The sequence below is a fragment of the Dicentrarchus labrax genome, unplaced genomic scaffold (assembly GCF_905237075.1).
Source record: "Dicentrarchus labrax unplaced genomic scaffold, dlabrax2021, whole genome shotgun sequence".
In the NCBI taxonomy this organism is placed as follows: domain Eukaryota; kingdom Metazoa; phylum Chordata; class Actinopteri; family Moronidae; genus Dicentrarchus; species Dicentrarchus labrax.
Window position 1 is genome coordinate 12,288,810 of NW_026136710.1, and position 17,154 is coordinate 12,305,963.

Genomic DNA, 17,154 nt, shown 5'->3' on the forward strand with positions numbered 1-17,154 from the left:
TTATAGCCGCCACAGCATTCCTTCCCGACAGAATAGGCAGAGATAGATAGAGAAACCTTGGGGGGGGGGCAAATGTGAGCAGTATAGAAGAATATACAAAAATAGAGGAAGACTCAGGAGAGTTAAAAATAGACAGCAATGCCTGTTGTGTGATTTCATTTCATTAGGATGGGGAGGCAAGGCCATCCTCATTGCGCCATTGTGTGTTACTTATAAATCCACTGCTGTCTTGACATTTGTCTCTCTCAGACAGAACAACAGCCATGGGCCAGAAGCTGGAGAAGCTGTCAGAAAAGGATGAAGAGTCGTTTGATAATTCAGATTGGTCTGAGCAAACTGCGGAGACAGGACCGTCGGAGACAGCAGAACAAGATGAGAGCAGAGATCAGGACGATGGCAGTTTTGTGACCCCTCAGAGTGTTGGTGGGATTAGTGGGATCAGTGTCAGCGGCCAGGCCACTGGGCGTGCGGTGGAGCTCACAGTCACTTCTGCACGTACAGACCCCCAAACTGGGCAGCCAATCAGGCCTCTAGGTCAGCGGGAGCACCCTCTGAACACCAGGGGAGAGTGGGTGGGTGGAGACAGGGAGAGCCGGAGTGTGACTCGGACTGCAGAGGAGTCAGAAACTGTCCTGAGCCCTAAGGAGACAAGACAAACTTTAAACAAAAAGCGAGGCTCTGAGAGCAAGGCTGTGGCCTATACTGGGACTACAGCCATGGAGGAGCAGGGAAATGGGAAGAAGTCAGAACTTGGCCGAAACAAGTCGAGTCCTGGCGCCAAAACCAGGAGTCTAACAGCCTCATGCGACCCCACTAACGAGGAAGACTTTGTGGTGCTCGAGGAGGATGAGACTTGGATGTCATCAGATGGGAAAAATAACATCCCTTTTGACAACAGGATAAAATCAGATAATCTTCAATCATCCATTAAAAGAAGAGTTGAGGAAAACACTTCCGCTAGCTACAGCGACAATAACCTTCTACAACCTTCCAGGAATTCCCCTCAAGAAAAGCTTATTGAGAAAACAAGCAGAAGAAAGTCTGACACACGTTCAATCGCGATTGACGGCGTGGAAGCAGACGCAAAGAGTTCACCCGCAGCCTGCTCTGAGAGTGTAATGGGTCTACCTTTGGCTGAAGTGACAGGCAGCAGGTGTCAGCTAAAAGGAGTCAGTCGTGTTGGAGCTGCCCTCACTGAGACAACTGGGAGAGGAAAAGCAGACAGGGAGCAAAATGTGGATGAACACGACATGGGGCAAGTTTCTACTGACATTAATAAGGAGCATCTGTCAAAACAAAACAACAGGGGATCGGGGAAAAGATTAAGAAAGAGCACCGAAGACACGGTTGATGAGCCGGGTGGGAATTGGGAATGCTTGGAAAAGGCAGATTGTTCTTTAAGAGAATTGGAAAATCCCGATAAGGAAAGCCACAAATCAGGATTTAGTGCAGAGAAGGCCCAAGTGGGAGCGGATCAGTCCCATCAGAGCAGGTTTGCTGGTGCTGTCTCTAAGAGGGCTAAAGCGGGTACTCGTAGTTTGTGCACCAAAAAAGAGGACAGCCAACTGTTCTGCAAAGCGGCCGACTCTCCAAAGCCTCCTAGCTCTGAAATACTGCATGACAATCCCTCATTTTCATTGGAACAATGCGATTTAATCCCTTGTCCTCCCCTGCTAGGGAATGAAGGCAGTGACGGAGAGATACAGGTTGCGAGCTTAAAGAGGGAGAGCGAGCTTGTGTGTTTCTCTGCTGTCATCACCCCTCCACCTGTAACTCATTGTTTGCCTAAGAGAGATACATCAATGGCAACACAATTCGATACAAGTATGGTCAATTCACAGATGGCGCCAGACACCATGCCTGACTTGTGTGATTCTAAAGACGAGTCTGCACCAAAAGAAAAGCCCAAAGTTAAAGGTCCACCTCCACCTGTCCCCAAAAAACCTAAAAACCCATTCATAAAGCTCAAAACTGCACAATTAATGTCTACCGATGTGCAAAGGAGAGGCAAAGATCATCTGCGTTCTGAGGAGAGGGTCAAGAGGAGACATACTTTTCATTTTAACAAAGATCCTCCATGCAATGCTCCAACTAATCAGGACATGTGCTTGCTGTGGGACGAAAGGGGCACTTACACAGTGCCAACTACCAAACGGCCGCTGTCAGTTGACCTCACCCCTTGGGAACATCTTTCGCTTGGACACATGGACGATCGGTACGGAGATATGATCGACTTTGACTACTGTGTGCGTATGGCCAGACTGTCCCCAGAGGAAGAGCCGCAAAACCTGGACATGTTGCAGAGGAGAGTATTCCTGGAAAGGCGATCGAGATTTAAAAGCTCACCTCCTCAGGTTGCGAAAAAGCCCCAAAATCCTTTTGCATCCACGGAGACTCTTCACATACCTGAGGTCACGTCGGACAATGAAATCCAAAGACCCAATCCTGTTTGTTCAGGGAAAAGAGAAATCTACCCTGAGCTCCAATCTGAAAGAGTCAGCTCCCAGGTCAGCTATGACAACCACGGTAACTATGGTAACCGTAAAGATATAACTGATTACAGTGGTGACAGGGATGCAGGAAGTGGCGGTGAGGTGGGTTCGTACAAGCCTGTGGCGGAAATTATCAAAGAGACGAATCAAATGCAGAGACATCAGGGTAGGGTCAAATCTGAAGGGGCCAAAGCTCCGGTTCGGGTGGCAGAGCAGAGTCCGAGTGTGAAAGTGTCCCAGATGAAGAATGCCTTTGATGTCCCAAAGAAATCCAAAGACAGACCACAAGAAGTTCAACCACCTCCAAAGAAAGGTAAGGGCTTTGTTAACGTTTGAGACATCAGTTCTGTGCTTGGTGGTTTATCAAAGCATTCATATGCAGAAATATAGCACATGTGTGTTATATTAGGATGAGAGGGTACTTTCCAAACTGCATACCACAGACGGTCATGTGAAAACTCCTCAATTCTCTTTCTGCTTCAAGGATTCATGGTTTACTTTGGGTTAAAGCACGTCTCAATTTGTGTATGAAACCTATTAAAAAAGTAATTTGATGAACTCAACAATGAGTGGTCACATTAATAATGCATTTTATAGTGAAATACTGACATTTGAAGGTACAAAGTCATGTTTTTTACTTTAAGACTGTGACCTTGTGAAACTACCTCAAATTAAAAAATACACAAAAATTTTGATTAAAAGCTCCTCTGATCAATATTTCTATATTTTATATTTCTATATATTTACTTGTCTTGAAAACCCCCCAGAGACTCACCAAACACTACAGTTCCTCTCAGCTCTGAGCAGCTTTTTAGCCTCTTTTAGCTCTGTTCAGCACTGTTTTGGCTCAGTGTGACTGCTCTCAGGTTGCTTTTTACAGCTAAACATCTGTGATAAACCACCTGTATGCTACCTGCCCATCACATTACCTTCTTCCTGTCATTTAGTCCAATTTCATCCTCTCACCAATGACGGTGCTTGGTTTTTGAATCTGGGTCCTGGTCTGTGTGCAGCTTGGACGTTCTCCCAGTGTTAACCACAGATTCCTCCCACACACAAATTTACTCCTAGGTGTAAATGAGAGTATTAATGTGTTGGTCTACATTTATAAACCCTGTGGCAGTCTTGGACACTGTCCATGGTGTTCCCCGCTGTCTGTTGATGTTCTTCTGGTATAAGCTCCAAACCCCCTTGACCTTTTTAAAGATATTTTTTTTTTCCTGCTATATCTCCCATTCTTTCATTCATAATTTACAGATATGTTATTAACATTTCAGTCAACAGCGTTATTAAACAATCATACTTCATCTAGATGAAGTGGTTCTGTGAGTAAGTAAAGTGTAGACCAACTCACAAGGTCATCAACGTATTATTGGACCAAATCTAAAATCTATATTTTTATAAAGAAACATAAGTGGCTTCAGTGTAGTTTGACAAAAAATAACCCCAACTCAAGTTCCATTTAGTTGCCTTTTCTGAAGCTTTTAGCTGTATTATCTGTTATTTATTAAATTTGGTTCTTGACCTTGAAGAGTGGGTGATGTGCTGTAGTAAATTTTGTCAAACTACTATTTCCAAAGGTCAAGAATGAACTTTTCATACTTGTTTCACAATAGTTGCGGATTCTAAAAACATTCGTTCTGATGATCAAATCTAGTTTGACCTTTTTAAGCAATTTGTAAGAAGAGACAGATAATTAAATTGCTTTAGTTAGCATCAAGAAACAGTATTAAAAATGTGAGACCCTTTACATTTGTCCATCTTAGGCACCTTAAAAAGAGTGAAACTGTTGAATAAACTCTGGTAGATTTAATGACGCCTATGGAGTTCAAATCAGTGATCAACATAAAAAGCAAACACAGGGAACAGCTGATACCACTGAATACTTGTGATGGATAGGTGCATCCCAGAATATAAGGGGGGGGGGGTTCTTTATTGTGTTTAGACGGTGCAGGCTGGGCTGGGGTGAGGTGGGACAGAGGGGGGAGGGGAGGGACCGTGACACAAAAGATGCTACTGGCAATGAAAATCCACATTTTTGCACAGCTGAAATAAAAAACTAATTGATTCAGCAGATCTTCAAAAGACACGAGGAGGATGTAGTCAGACACACAGTTTTCCTGCAGCCCCCCTCATTCCCAATTCACACCCTTGGGAAAATGAAATCTGACTTTTTTGCGTTTGCGCATGTGCCGTAGCCGGTCGTCAACGTATCCTATTGAGTTTAATAGCGATGAGAGTAGACGATTGCTAGTCTTCCGCAGGTGAGAAGCGGGGGGAGATGCTCTATTTGTCAGCCGGCATCCTGAAATACCACTAGATTTGAAACAGTGCCTCCCGGCCACATATTTGCATCCAGGAGGGGGGGAATAAGAGCATAGCGGCTGAGCTTGTTTTTTTTTTTTTTTTGTGGAGACAAGGGATACTAGAGCAACGTCCTGCAGGATAAGGGCGCGCCTAAACTACCAGATTCATGTGTTGTGATTGATTACCCCCCGAGCTTTACGAAAAAATCTTGCATAGATTTAGGAGGTAAGAAAGCCTGAAAAAAAAGTCTCTTTGCTTTGTGCATTTTTTATTTTTATTTTTTTTGCATGTGATGTGTCTGTCGGGGGGTGCTGAGCAGCATCCATTTAGCTCGCCGCATGGATTTGAGAATGGGAGCAGCCTAAAAAACCTCGGGTGGAAATATCTGCACTTGCGTCAGCTGGCGGCGGTCCACCGCGGCTAACGGTTAGCAGCTAGGCTAACTCGCTAGCTTTACTGATTGAACAGTTTGGATGGAAACACGGCGGCAGGCTAGTGGAGGACAATGATGTTACTATGAGTGGACGTAGTACACAACTCCCACAGCTACTACGTGTGATATTTAAAAAAAAAAAAAAAGACAACTGTACCCCTCCCATCGGGTTGTCTCCTCCTGGTTAGCGGTGTTTCGTCCGCGGTGTGTCAGCGGCTGTTGAGACGGGACCAACCCGGCACAGCTGCCTGACTGCCGGGGCAGTGCGGCGGAACACGGGCTACGATTAGTGTCGCCACCTTGTTGTTGTTGTTGTTGTTTTTTAAACAGTATCGTTAATTATCTTACTTATCATACCTTATTTTATTACATATTTAATTAAACGTTACAGCAAAACCCATTCTTCGTGGCGACAGTCACATCTGGGGCGTACTGACCCATCCTCCGGGTTCCAGTAGCGTTAGCCAGCGTGGCTAACTCTTGGTTGAACCCTATCACAACGTTAACGAGCTGATATTACAGGCGATATAGTTTACAAAATCACAGCTGAGTCTTTATTCTCCTGGTGTTTTGTAGTTATACGTGTTTGACATGGGGAAGAAGGAGGAGGAGGAGGAGGAGGAGGAGGACACACCGAGGTTTGAGCTAAAGGCTAGCTAACGTTAGCCAGCAACCATTGTTTAACGTTAGCACAGTGCAGCTGTTTCCACCTCCGTTGAGTACAGCTCAGTCGGTATATTCAGCATAAACCTCAAAAGATATAACATGGCGGTATTATTCTGAGCTTAGGTTGAGCTGATAGTGATTGCTTATTTACTGGCACCCATTTAAATGGCGTTGTGCAGAAAGGGAGGCCAGACTCCTGCAGGGGCTTATCAGAGGAAGGTATCAAATTCTCTTTCAGCTTTCCACTCTTTGGGCAGTGATATCATAGCATTAGACTGTAACTGCTGAAACGAGGCCTAAACTGGGTGTCCACCATCATGGTGCTCAGCAATGTCCCAGTGTGTGATGTGGTGTAGGGGCAGAGAGAGCAGCATGTTGTTAATGTAAAGCATCCACTGAAAGCCTTTGCAGGGACTGAAGCAGCTCTTTTTGTCAGATGCATGTTTTGCAATGAGGGAATGAATGGTGCACTCACACTGGCTGAGGGAACACGCTGTTCTGGGCAGCCGTAAACTGTAGTCCTCTGCTGTCCAGGCATCATGCAGCCCTGCAGCAATATCACCACTGTTACGGCTCTGTGAGACATTGTTCTACGAGCATTTGATGCATAAGAAGGGGTCACGTCTTGCAATCAACCTTGAAGCAGCTCATTTCTCTCGTATTTCAGTCTCAGATGGTAGTAATTGTTACAGATGATAGTGCTTTTTGAAAGTACTGGTACAGTGTATATGCTGTGGGAAGAGGATGCTGTCATCAAAATGAAAAACCTTTTTAAAAAGTGACAAGATGTCTCTGAGAAAATGTCATGTGACATGTCCTCACATTGAACTGTGAGGACAGTTTAGATTTTGGCTGTTATGTTCATGGAAGTCATGTGATAAGTGACCATTTTTACATTTTTCTGCATCAGAAATCTCCATACAGTTGTCTAAATACTTACTTGACACCACAGTCTACACATTAACCATGTAAGAATCATAAAGATGACAATCTGTACACACCCACATCGCCCTGAGACAAGAGCTAATCAGACCTGTGTTGATGTATAAATGGTGTGTGGGGCTTTAAGGCTTCACTCTTATTTTAGCCAAATTCAGATTGTCAGATTCAGCTTGTTATTTTTAGTGTTTATGTATTGTACCTGTCCTCAACATCATTATAATCAAGAATACAGAAGAACTAAAGTATTTACAGAAAACATTTATAAACAAAAACTGATACCATCACCTGACATTCACTTAAAAAAATACGTTTCCTCAACATAAACATCTTTAGTCTGAGCAACAAAGCTATTCTGAAATGCCAGCTTTAAATCAGAAATTACATTTGATGGTATTGATGGAAGTTTTGTTCAGTAGTTTGCAAAACTCAGGAAGATTTAGGAAACATTCAAGTTTCTTTATTAGATCAACAATTCATGTTCAAATCTTCTCCATTTTCACAATCTGGGACTGAATGTGAAGAAGCAGGTGGTTTACTGTGATGACAGACCTGTGGATAACTGGAGAAAAATCCTGAAGCCTGTGTAACGGCTCAGTATGTGGCTTCAGACTGGCAGCTTAATTACCTCCCTGAGACACTATATTTTCCACATAATTACACAGCAAAGCCTGCCACTAGAATGATGGAAAATCTCCCTCAGGTATCAAAAACAGAGGTTTTTTTGGAAATACAATAGACAATGCTAAGACAAGTCAAGTTTTAGGAGAATTCCCATTGTGTTGAATTTTCACATTTTGGCTGCGGATCAGGTCCAACCATTTCCAAAGTTGTCAAAATGCCAGCAGTAGAATTTGCCGTGAAAACAGTTGTCTGCAAATGACGTCTCTTGAGGCTGGAAGCAGAAATGAGAGTCAAAGATGAAACGGGGAGAGGTGAACATGCTCGGGGGTGCACTGAGCCACAATGTGATCATTAAATGTGGATCAACAAGTGAGATCTATTCCTGAATGGTGGAGCAGCTGAAGGCCGCTTGTGTTGCTCTGGTATGAGATGATAAAAATAAAACATCAGTGCGGACATTTCTCATAAATGCATCTGTATCAGTAAACCCTAAAATGTGGGGTATCGTCCACACCAAAGCCTACCTGCACTTCTGTCTTCTCACTACTTCAGCTTTGTTCTGTTTTGTGTTAGTTATGCAGAAATTGATGCTGTTCTTAATTAACTAAATTTCCTGAAGAAAGGTAAGAAAGGAAGTGGCTTGCTTTTTAAACACCATGAAAAGTTGCCTGATTGTGTTTTTTTTTTTTTTTTTTTGCTCTATAACAGAAACTGCTTGACTGCAGATTTGTGCTCTGCAGTAAGTTGCAGAAGTGAAGCTAATTTAACTTCATCAGGTAGTCGAAATAATTATGACCGCTAAAACTTTAAATGTCTGCTCTCTTCTAATTACAGTAAGTGGAGTACATGCTCTCCAGGCTTAATGACATCCATAAAATGTTGAAATAGAACGCAGTAGAAAGAAATATCTGCACTATCTACCCAGAAACAGAGTGTACTGCCTCTTTGGGAACCAGGCTGTTTTAAAATGCACCTTTCTACCTAATTTACCAACATTAACAATTTAGCACACCTTCTCTGTTCAGGCAGGCAGCAAAGCAAAATGTATGATTTCTTGAATTATACATTCACACAGGGACATAATGATTAATTTTTCTCATTATGTTTGTTTAATATCTGGTAGAATTGCGATTGACAATGCTTTACAGTTGCTCTCATTCTTCCTGCCTTCTACTCAGTCTGAAAAATTACACTGAGATAAGGAGGTAAACACAGCTGGAGAAAAAAATGTGCCTCATGTACAGTTTACCTCAAATGTCTGCCAGTAGGTATGCACAAGGAACAAACTTAGTCACAGTTAATAAGCGTAATCTCAGATCAGACAGACTGGGCTGGCAACCAAACCAACCCCAAGGTTTCCTCAGAAATGCTCGATGCTGACAGACAGATGCTCAGATTTTATACCACCAGTCGCTATGTAGGGAGAAATTGGCCACTTTCTGTACTGTTTATACTTTTTATATTATATTCAAAGGACTCTTGATTCGGCACATCCATCCAAGTGTGCTACCTCCTGACTTATTTTCTCTCTGCAGATATGTTGCGGCGAGTTGTGCGACAGAGCAAGTTCCGCCATGTCTTTGGTCAGGCCGTGAGGAACGACCAGTGCTACGATGACATCCGCGTGTCCAGGGTCACATGGGACAGCTCCTTCTGTGCCGTCAACCCCAAATTTGTTGCCATCATCATAGATGCCAGCGGGGGAGGAGCCTTTCTTGTCCTTCCTCTACAAAAGGCAAGTGACGTTTCTGCCACACTTTCAAAACTATCTTTTTAAAGGACGAGCCACGAGTTCACATGAAGTATTCAAAAAATCTAAAAATTGAAATTGTAAGGGTTTTTTAAAGGTCCAAATAAAATGTCCCTCATTTACCTGTGATGTACTGTATTTCACACTCAGTTCAGCTGATATGTAAAAGTCCTTCTCACATGATTTAAACCAGCACTCTTCAGTTCTGGACCTCAAGGTATGGTGTTCTTAAACTGTCAGGTAGGAATAAATCACTGCGTTTCACTGGCAGCTGCAGACCAACACTGGACACAGAGGGTGTAAAGGATACCCAGAGATACAAGGCTTGTACTGTCTGAGTATGCTGTATCATAGTATAGCATTCAGAGCATGTAACTAATCAATACTATAGGCTTTTTCTCTGTCAGTAGACCTTCGGGACACTGCTGCTGTGACCCCGTCCAGCCGTCCCCTGAGGCTCGTATCTATAGTAAAAACCATAGATAATCAATGCCTGATAGTAAAGGCATCCAATCTGTATCCTGTTACAGTTGGCTCATTGAACACATGATAGTCACAGAGGGGGTGGGTGCTGCTGTGCCATTGTTATAGGCCACTGGGTTAATTAATGTTTTCAAGGGCTGAAGAATTAATGGAAATATTATCGAAATCACAATGGGTAAAATGTGGGACAAAATAGCAGATAAAGAAAACATGTTTGTTTGGGACAAATGTCACACAATCATAATTTTATCCTTTTTTAAAAAGTAAAAATAAAAATAAATTCCCACAAATCACACCGCAATCGCAATATCTGTCAAAATAATAATAATAATAATTCTATAATTTTTACCATATCATGCAGCCCTAATGTGTTCATTGTATAGTGGCCTGTCTCTGATAGATGTCTATCCATGATGACAATGGTCATAATAATACCAGTACTGTGTGTCCTCACAGTAAAATTATTTGGGGTCATAATGTGTCCCAAGGATCAAACTTCTGCATGACACTATAAATTACTTTCAGTCGAGTTTAATTGTTTGAAAATGTGTAATTATGATTTTAGCTCTCAGTGTCAATTGCTCGTTTTTATAGCGTGACGACGTGTGTGTGTGTGTGTGCGTGTGCGTGTGTGTGTGTTTTAAAGTTACAATGGGATGTTCAGAGAAGAGCCATAAAGTGTCTTGTAGTCATGCAAAGGAGTGAATATAACTTCTACAGAATACAGGATAGTTAAATTAGGCCTGTTCGTCCGTCATTTTCCTATCTGTCCGACAGATATCAGTTTACAGAATGTTATTGCTCTTCTGCAGCTCACACTCTTTAACCCCTTTGTAACAAAAGTTGTCTTCTGTCTCACAGACTGGGCGTATAGACAAGGTCTACCCTACAGTATGTGGTCACACGGGCCCAGTGTTGGACATCGACTGGTGTCCTCATAATGACCATGTCATTGCTAGTGGCTCTGAGGACTGCACGGTCATGGTAAGGACACTGTTGAAGGATCACATGAGCTTTGAGTGCTTTTCCTGGTTTAATTATGTTTGTGTTTTAAGAGAGTAGAAATCATAACTTATATAATAAATAACTTTACCCTGATTGTTTGTCTAGAACATGTATCAGTCGGCCTAAAAAATGTCATTTTTGATTAATAATGATAGTGTTACTCTGTTACTGTTAATGATACTACTGTTGATTGCTGAAGAGTAAAAACGTGTGTTTGATTTCTAGAGAGATTTTAAGTTATTTGTATGCAAGAATCAATTAACTCTAAAAAATATATTTGTTTGGTATTTCTTATATTTTTTTGAAGCATGATCCGATGGAAGGGACAATCCATTATGTGTTGACAAAATTGAAAGGTGAAGGTGAATATGGGGAAGGGGTAAACAATAGGATAACAATATAATATATATATAATATATAATATACTGTAATCTGATTTTTGGAGCTTGTACAGTAATATTAAATATATGTTGAATTCAATATATTTTCAGTACTTAAGGCTCTTTAGTTTTCCTGTACACACACTGTCAAACCCGACTCATCCAGTAAGACGAAGTAATGCTGTCTGTGTTGTGTTGTACAGAATATGAACATAATCAGCAATAACACATAGCCATAATCTACTGTACTCCTGTAGTCTACTCTTCAGTGTACAGTACTGTAGCTCCTAAAGTTCTATGTCTGGTATGTAACCGTCTTTCTGTCTGATTCAGGTGTGGCAGATCCCCGAGAACGGGCTGGAGAATCCCCTTTCAGAGCCTGTGGTTGTGTTAGAGGGCCACTCTAAGAGGGTCGGCATCGTGTCCTGGCATCCCACCGCTCGCAACGTTCTCCTCAGTGCAGGTAACCTTTAACTGAGGCCTGTGATTTCCCCTTCCCACCTCGTGCCCTCAAACTGAAGTATCCGTTTAGATAATTGTCTGCCATTTGTCGACTGTGCACAGCTGAACTCCAAATCTGACCCGTTATGTGACAGATCGCCTTCGGTCGAGTTGCTTTGTGTGACATAAAGTGCTTAAAATAAACTTGGATGCAGAGGTGTGTGTAGTCAGGCTGTGCCGCATGTGTCCATTTTAGGGTGCGACAACCAGATCGTCATTTGGAACGTGGCCACGGGAGAGGCCATGATCAACCTGGAGGACATGCACCCCGATGTTATCTTTAGTGTCAGCTGGAGCCGCAATGGCAGCCTACTCTGCACCGCCTGCAAGGACAAGAAGGTCCGCGTCATCGACCCCCGTAAAAAAAAGATTGTCGCGGTAAGTGGAAACCCTGCAGGGGGATTTGGAGCTAGGATGCCTCACGTGTGGAGTAATGTTTCCCAGAATCACCCACCAAAGCCTACAAACATGGCTGCCCAATCTGACAAGTGTGTTTCTGTTTTTCAGGAGAAGGACAAAGCTCACGAGGGAGCCCGACCAATGAGAGCAATCTTTTTAGCAGACGGAAACATTTTCACCACTGGATTTAGCCGCATGAGTGAGCGCCAGCTAGCCCTGTGGAAAACTGTACGTCACCGGAGTGAATCTCATTTAATCCCGAACACACTGATACAGCACATAAACAAGGCTGTTTATATGAGACTTGACTGAACCTCGTGCAGTACCTGCCCATGATACAAGTCCAAATATTGTCAGGGGTTTACACCAGTTTCTCCTGTGCTGCCTGAACATGGAGGATTATTTTTATCACATTAAACCTTAATTGTCATTACACCATAGCTCCAGTTGGGGGCGTTAAAGTCAAAGGCTAATACTAACAGTGATTTTACTTCATACATCATTTTGTATGTATGATTTGTTCATTATTGGCTAATTGGTGAGATATATGCCAGGCATTGAGCACAGGAGCCACTAATGCATACATACTATTGAACTGAAATCATGGGCAGTAAATAATATAACTCAAGGGTCTACCACACTTTAGTATCCCTCCAAATACTGAGTTTTGTGTTTCCAGGAAAACATGGATGAGCCGATATGTGTTCAAGAAATGGACTCGAGTAACGGAGTTCTGCTGCCCTTCTACGACCCCGACACCAGCGTAGTTTACCTGTGTGGAAAGGTGAGCATCCTTGTAAAGACTTTTTAAAGCGTTTTGTTTCCCAATTGTAATAATTTGATTAATAAACTGACTTTGAGCTGCGACTATGTGTCCTCAGGGTGACAGCAGCATTCGGTACTTTGAGATCACTGATGAGGCGCCGTTTGTTCACTACCTCAACACCTTTTCCACCAAGGAGCCCCAGAGAGGCATGGGATACATGCCCAAAAGAGGCCTGGATGTCAACAAATGTGAAATCGCAAGGTACTGCAGCCACTGTGTTTTTTTTTACTTTGGTTCAGGTATTTTGTGGAGCACAAACATTATGGAGCTAACATACAGCATAAGGCTCATCATCTTTGATTTCTATAGAATCTGTCTGAAAAATACCCAGAATTTGTTTAATAAGAGTCAGTTTAGACATAACTATGGCTGAAGCACACGATTATTTTCTTCATCGATTAATGTACCGATTGTTTCTGAATTCATTGTTTGGTCGATATAATCAGTCAGAAAATAGCGAACCATTTTCCAAAACCCAAGTAACATATTTAAGTGTCATGTTTTGTCCAAACAACAGTTCAAAACCTGAAGATATTCAGTTTATAGAAGATAAAATATTCACATTGTATAAGCAGGAACCAGATCATTTTCAGCGTTTTGCTTAAAAAACTGTTTTTTATTGGGCTCGATTGCCTTTCCTGCGCGTTGTCCCCTCTCTTTTTCACTCCCTCCTTTTCCTGTCACTCTTCAGCTGTCACTATCAATTAAAGGCAATAAAAGCCACCCAAAATTTGTTTTTGCTTAATATTCTGTCAATCATCTAATTGATTAATCCACTAATTGTTTCAGCTCTAGATCTCACTATAGTCTTCTGTAAACAAGTTATATTTACTGTAGAGATATAGATACAAGATGGTGAAAAACTTCTGTGTGTGGGACAGACTTTTAAACTGAAAAGGTTTTACAATCTGATTTTATATGATTATCATTAATTTTTTTTAATTATTTCAAACTTATTTTATATATTGGTAAGTTTAAGTTTAAATTATTATAAGTACTCTTATTGTTGTCTCTGAGTGTCTGTTTCTCTATATTTTTCATTTTGCAGTGTTGCTGTGTATGATATTAATCATACAATATTAATCTTCTCTGTAGGTTTTACAAATTACATGAGAGAAAGTGTGAGCCAATCATCATGACAGTCCCACGTAAGGTAAGTCTGTTTTTCTGTCAAGTAATAAATATGCTGTTCTTTCAGTGCTGCTATAGTGTCCCCTCCTCCCCTCATGACACTTCCTGTGTCCTCTCCACCCGCCCAGTCGGATCTGTTCCAGGACGACCTGTATCCCGACACTGCCGGCCCCGATCCCGCCCTGGAGGCAGAGGAGTGGTTCGCAGGGAAGAACGGAGGCCCAATCCTGATCGCACTCAAAGATGGCTACGTCTCCACAAAGACCCGGGATCTGAAAGTGGTTAAGACGAACGTCCTGGAAACCAAGCCAGCCACAAAAGCAGAACACATCTCAACTGTCCAGAAGCATGTTTCTCCACAACCCTCAGTGGTGAGTGTGAATGTATAAACATGTCATGTCTCAGAATCATGTTTCCTTTGACTGTAGATTTTATTTTTGTTTCTTATTTCTTATAAGGTTCTTACAGATGATTATTACTGTTTCCTCTCAGAAAAACTGTAGCACTATTCAAACTCGCACACAGCATTTTCTGCTGACATTTAAACTACCCCGTTCACAGTAATTATTATGGTTGGAACAATTCACAAAAGTTATGGATCAGCAAATACTTTGGTATTTGGGTCACAATTCAGCAAGGGAAACTGCTGGAGGGCTTCAGTGCCTGTAAAATCGCTGCTCATTTTGCCAGGAAATTTCATTTTGAAGTAGATAAGATACAGTAATTATCACCCACAAAGTCTACTCCTCTTTAAGAGTCAAATGAGAGGTGTGAAGAACTTGATCAAGCTAACTTTTCTTTCCATTTTTTTAACCAGAAAATGGAAGATAAACTGGAAGAGGTACTCCGAGAGTTCAAGTCACTCAGGGACCGTGTCATCCTCCAAGATCGTCGAATCGCCAGACTGGAAGAGCAGGTTGCCAAGGTGGCCATGTAAAGACGCGGGCCCCTTCCCAGGACCGCTCGTTGATTCGGAGAGAATCGAATGGACGGAGTCCGCCACCGGCCAAATTCTCAAAAGATTCGGCTTCATTGAGCTTGACGTCGTCCCCCGCGATGAGACCAAGCCTACATTCCAAGATTAACATTATTTTTTTTTCCTCATCAAGTCTCACACTTTGCCCTGACTCACACACAGAGAAAAGGAAGAACTCTCGCAGCTCATGTACACATTTGAAGAAAAGACATTTTTGTTGAAGGAAAAGTCTTAATTTTTTTTTTTTTTTTTTTTTTTTTTTTTTTTTTTTCAAATTTGTGGTAAAACATTCTCATGTGAAGTTTGTACTTACTACTCAGAAAACTGTATGTAGCATCAGTATTTCCATTGTTACTTTTTTGTGTTGCCAAATATGAATCGTGTGTGGTTTCATGCACTGCTTTTACATATATTTTCCCTCCTGTTGTACATTCCAGTCACAACCTGGTAGATTGATTTAGTCAAGCTGGATTTTTTAAAATAATCAATAGCTGTTGAACCCTTTTTCCTCCCACCAGTTTGCTCATTGATAACCATCAGATTTATGAATGTGGAAGAATTCCTGGATTCTTCTTTTTGTTCCTGTTCTTCTGGGCTTGAAATTTAACGTTTGGTTTTATTGGGGAGGGGTGGGTGGGGTGGGGTTGCATCTCTCTGGTGTAAATGTTGTGCAAATGTAGTGGTGCCTCTTGTCACTGTTAAGGGTCAAACTTAAGTCACCCTCTCCAGTGCATATTTGGTGTTGGGAAGGGACCACTCACCTAGCTTGTGTTTCACCGAACCCCAGACAAACAGTTCTGTGCACATAATAAAGATTTTACACATGAAAACCTGTATTTTTTCCCCCCCTTTCTTTATATTGTTTTGGCTTCTATCAACCTTTATCCCGGCAGAGCTCTTTGTGTGTCAGTGGGCGCATTAATTCAATTTCACTTCTGCTATCAGATATGGATATGAAATCTCAGCCAGTGGAGTAAAACGTAACGGTTTCTGTCTGCCGTGGATGTGCTATATATCTGAGCAACTTATCAGTCAGCATGTGGTGCCAAGAAAGAGATCTGATGACTGCTGAACAGTGGAGGACTAACGTTTACTCAAAATACCTCAAATAGGGTACTTGGGGTTTTCCATTTTAGGCCACTTTATACTTCTACTACAGGAAAAAAAATTCTATTTATTCCACTACATTTATTTGATAGGCCAATACTTGCTAGTGTGCACATTATTATTTCCATACAAACTTCTGAAAATACAGAACATATGATCGTTATGAGCACTATCTGGGATGGTAGTTATTGATGATTAAAGAAGAAACATGAAAGCACTCAATGAAAGGCTGTAACGAACCATTTTATTGATTAATCGGCAGACTATTCTCTTGATTAACTGGGTAAAAAATGTGAAAATAGTAAAAAAAATGTCCATGACTGTTGATGTCTTCAGATAGTTTGACAGCCCAAACTTATTCAATCTACCATGTAGACAAATAAAAGCAGCAAATATTCACACTGGAGAAGTGGAGAACTTCCAAAATGGCTTAAACAACTTTCTATTGACTGATCAATAAATCGACTAATTGTTTCAGTTCTATCTCAACCTCAGTCACAACCTCTATCAAAGCCTACAACCTGCTTCAATTAGCTGCTACTTCTTCTCCTTGCCTGATGGTGGTGCTAACACAGCAGTCCTTAAAATGATCAGCAGTGGCTCCTCTGCTATTCTGACTGTTTTTGTTTTGTTTTTACATCAAGGGAATTTCCTCCTCACAATCTATGAAGTATAGGATAATTGTGTCTCTTTGCACCTCAAACTCTTAAATTAAACTCTTAAAATCTAAATTTGTACTTGAGTACAGTACTTCAATAACTATACTTTCCACCACTGGGGAGAGCCAGGCAATGACCCTCAGTGGACTACATAACAGTGCTGAACCATGAAAATCATCAACTATCATACTTTAGTTACCACAATAGCTGGTATTATTCCTAATATTGCCAACGTGCCCCCACCTAATTCTGTGTTTAAATTAACTGAATTATCTAAAGACCGAACAGGAAGAACTTTCACATGATGGACAATCAGGCAGAAGCATTGTAGTACTATCAATAAATCAAATGTACTTAAGGGCTGTTAGACATATTCCTAGAAAAGCACTGAGGGACATCTGTGACTTACAGCAATACTTATTGATGTTGCATCTTCAGATCAGCAAATATAGAGCGGAGCAGCAGCACTATCCTTC

At 41.6% G+C, this 17,154-nt stretch overlaps 1 protein-coding gene across 2 annotated transcripts; it reads left to right on the forward strand.

Annotated features, from left to right (window-relative positions):
* The first annotated feature begins 633 nt into the window (after positions 1-633).
* LOC127370059 (coronin-1C-A) lies at positions 634-15,742 on the forward strand. 2 transcript variants are annotated; one of them, XM_051411755.1, is made up of 11 exons: positions 634-2,805; positions 8,997-9,196; positions 10,556-10,678; positions 11,413-11,542; positions 11,777-11,958; positions 12,088-12,207; positions 12,659-12,763; positions 12,861-13,006; positions 13,901-13,958; positions 14,065-14,307; positions 14,754-15,742. In XM_051411755.1, exons 1-11 carry the CDS (start codon positions 717-719, stop codon positions 14,871-14,873), a joined length of 3,516 nt encoding a protein of 1,171 aa, XP_051267715.1. In that variant the 5' UTR covers positions 634-716; the 3' UTR covers positions 14,874-15,742. The 2 variants fall into 2 exon arrangements, with proteins under 2 accessions (XP_051267715.1, XP_051267716.1); XM_051411756.1 differs by lacking the exon at positions 634-2,805 and adding an exon at positions 4,715-5,024.
* The last annotated feature ends 1,412 nt before the right edge of the window (positions 15,743-17,154 follow it).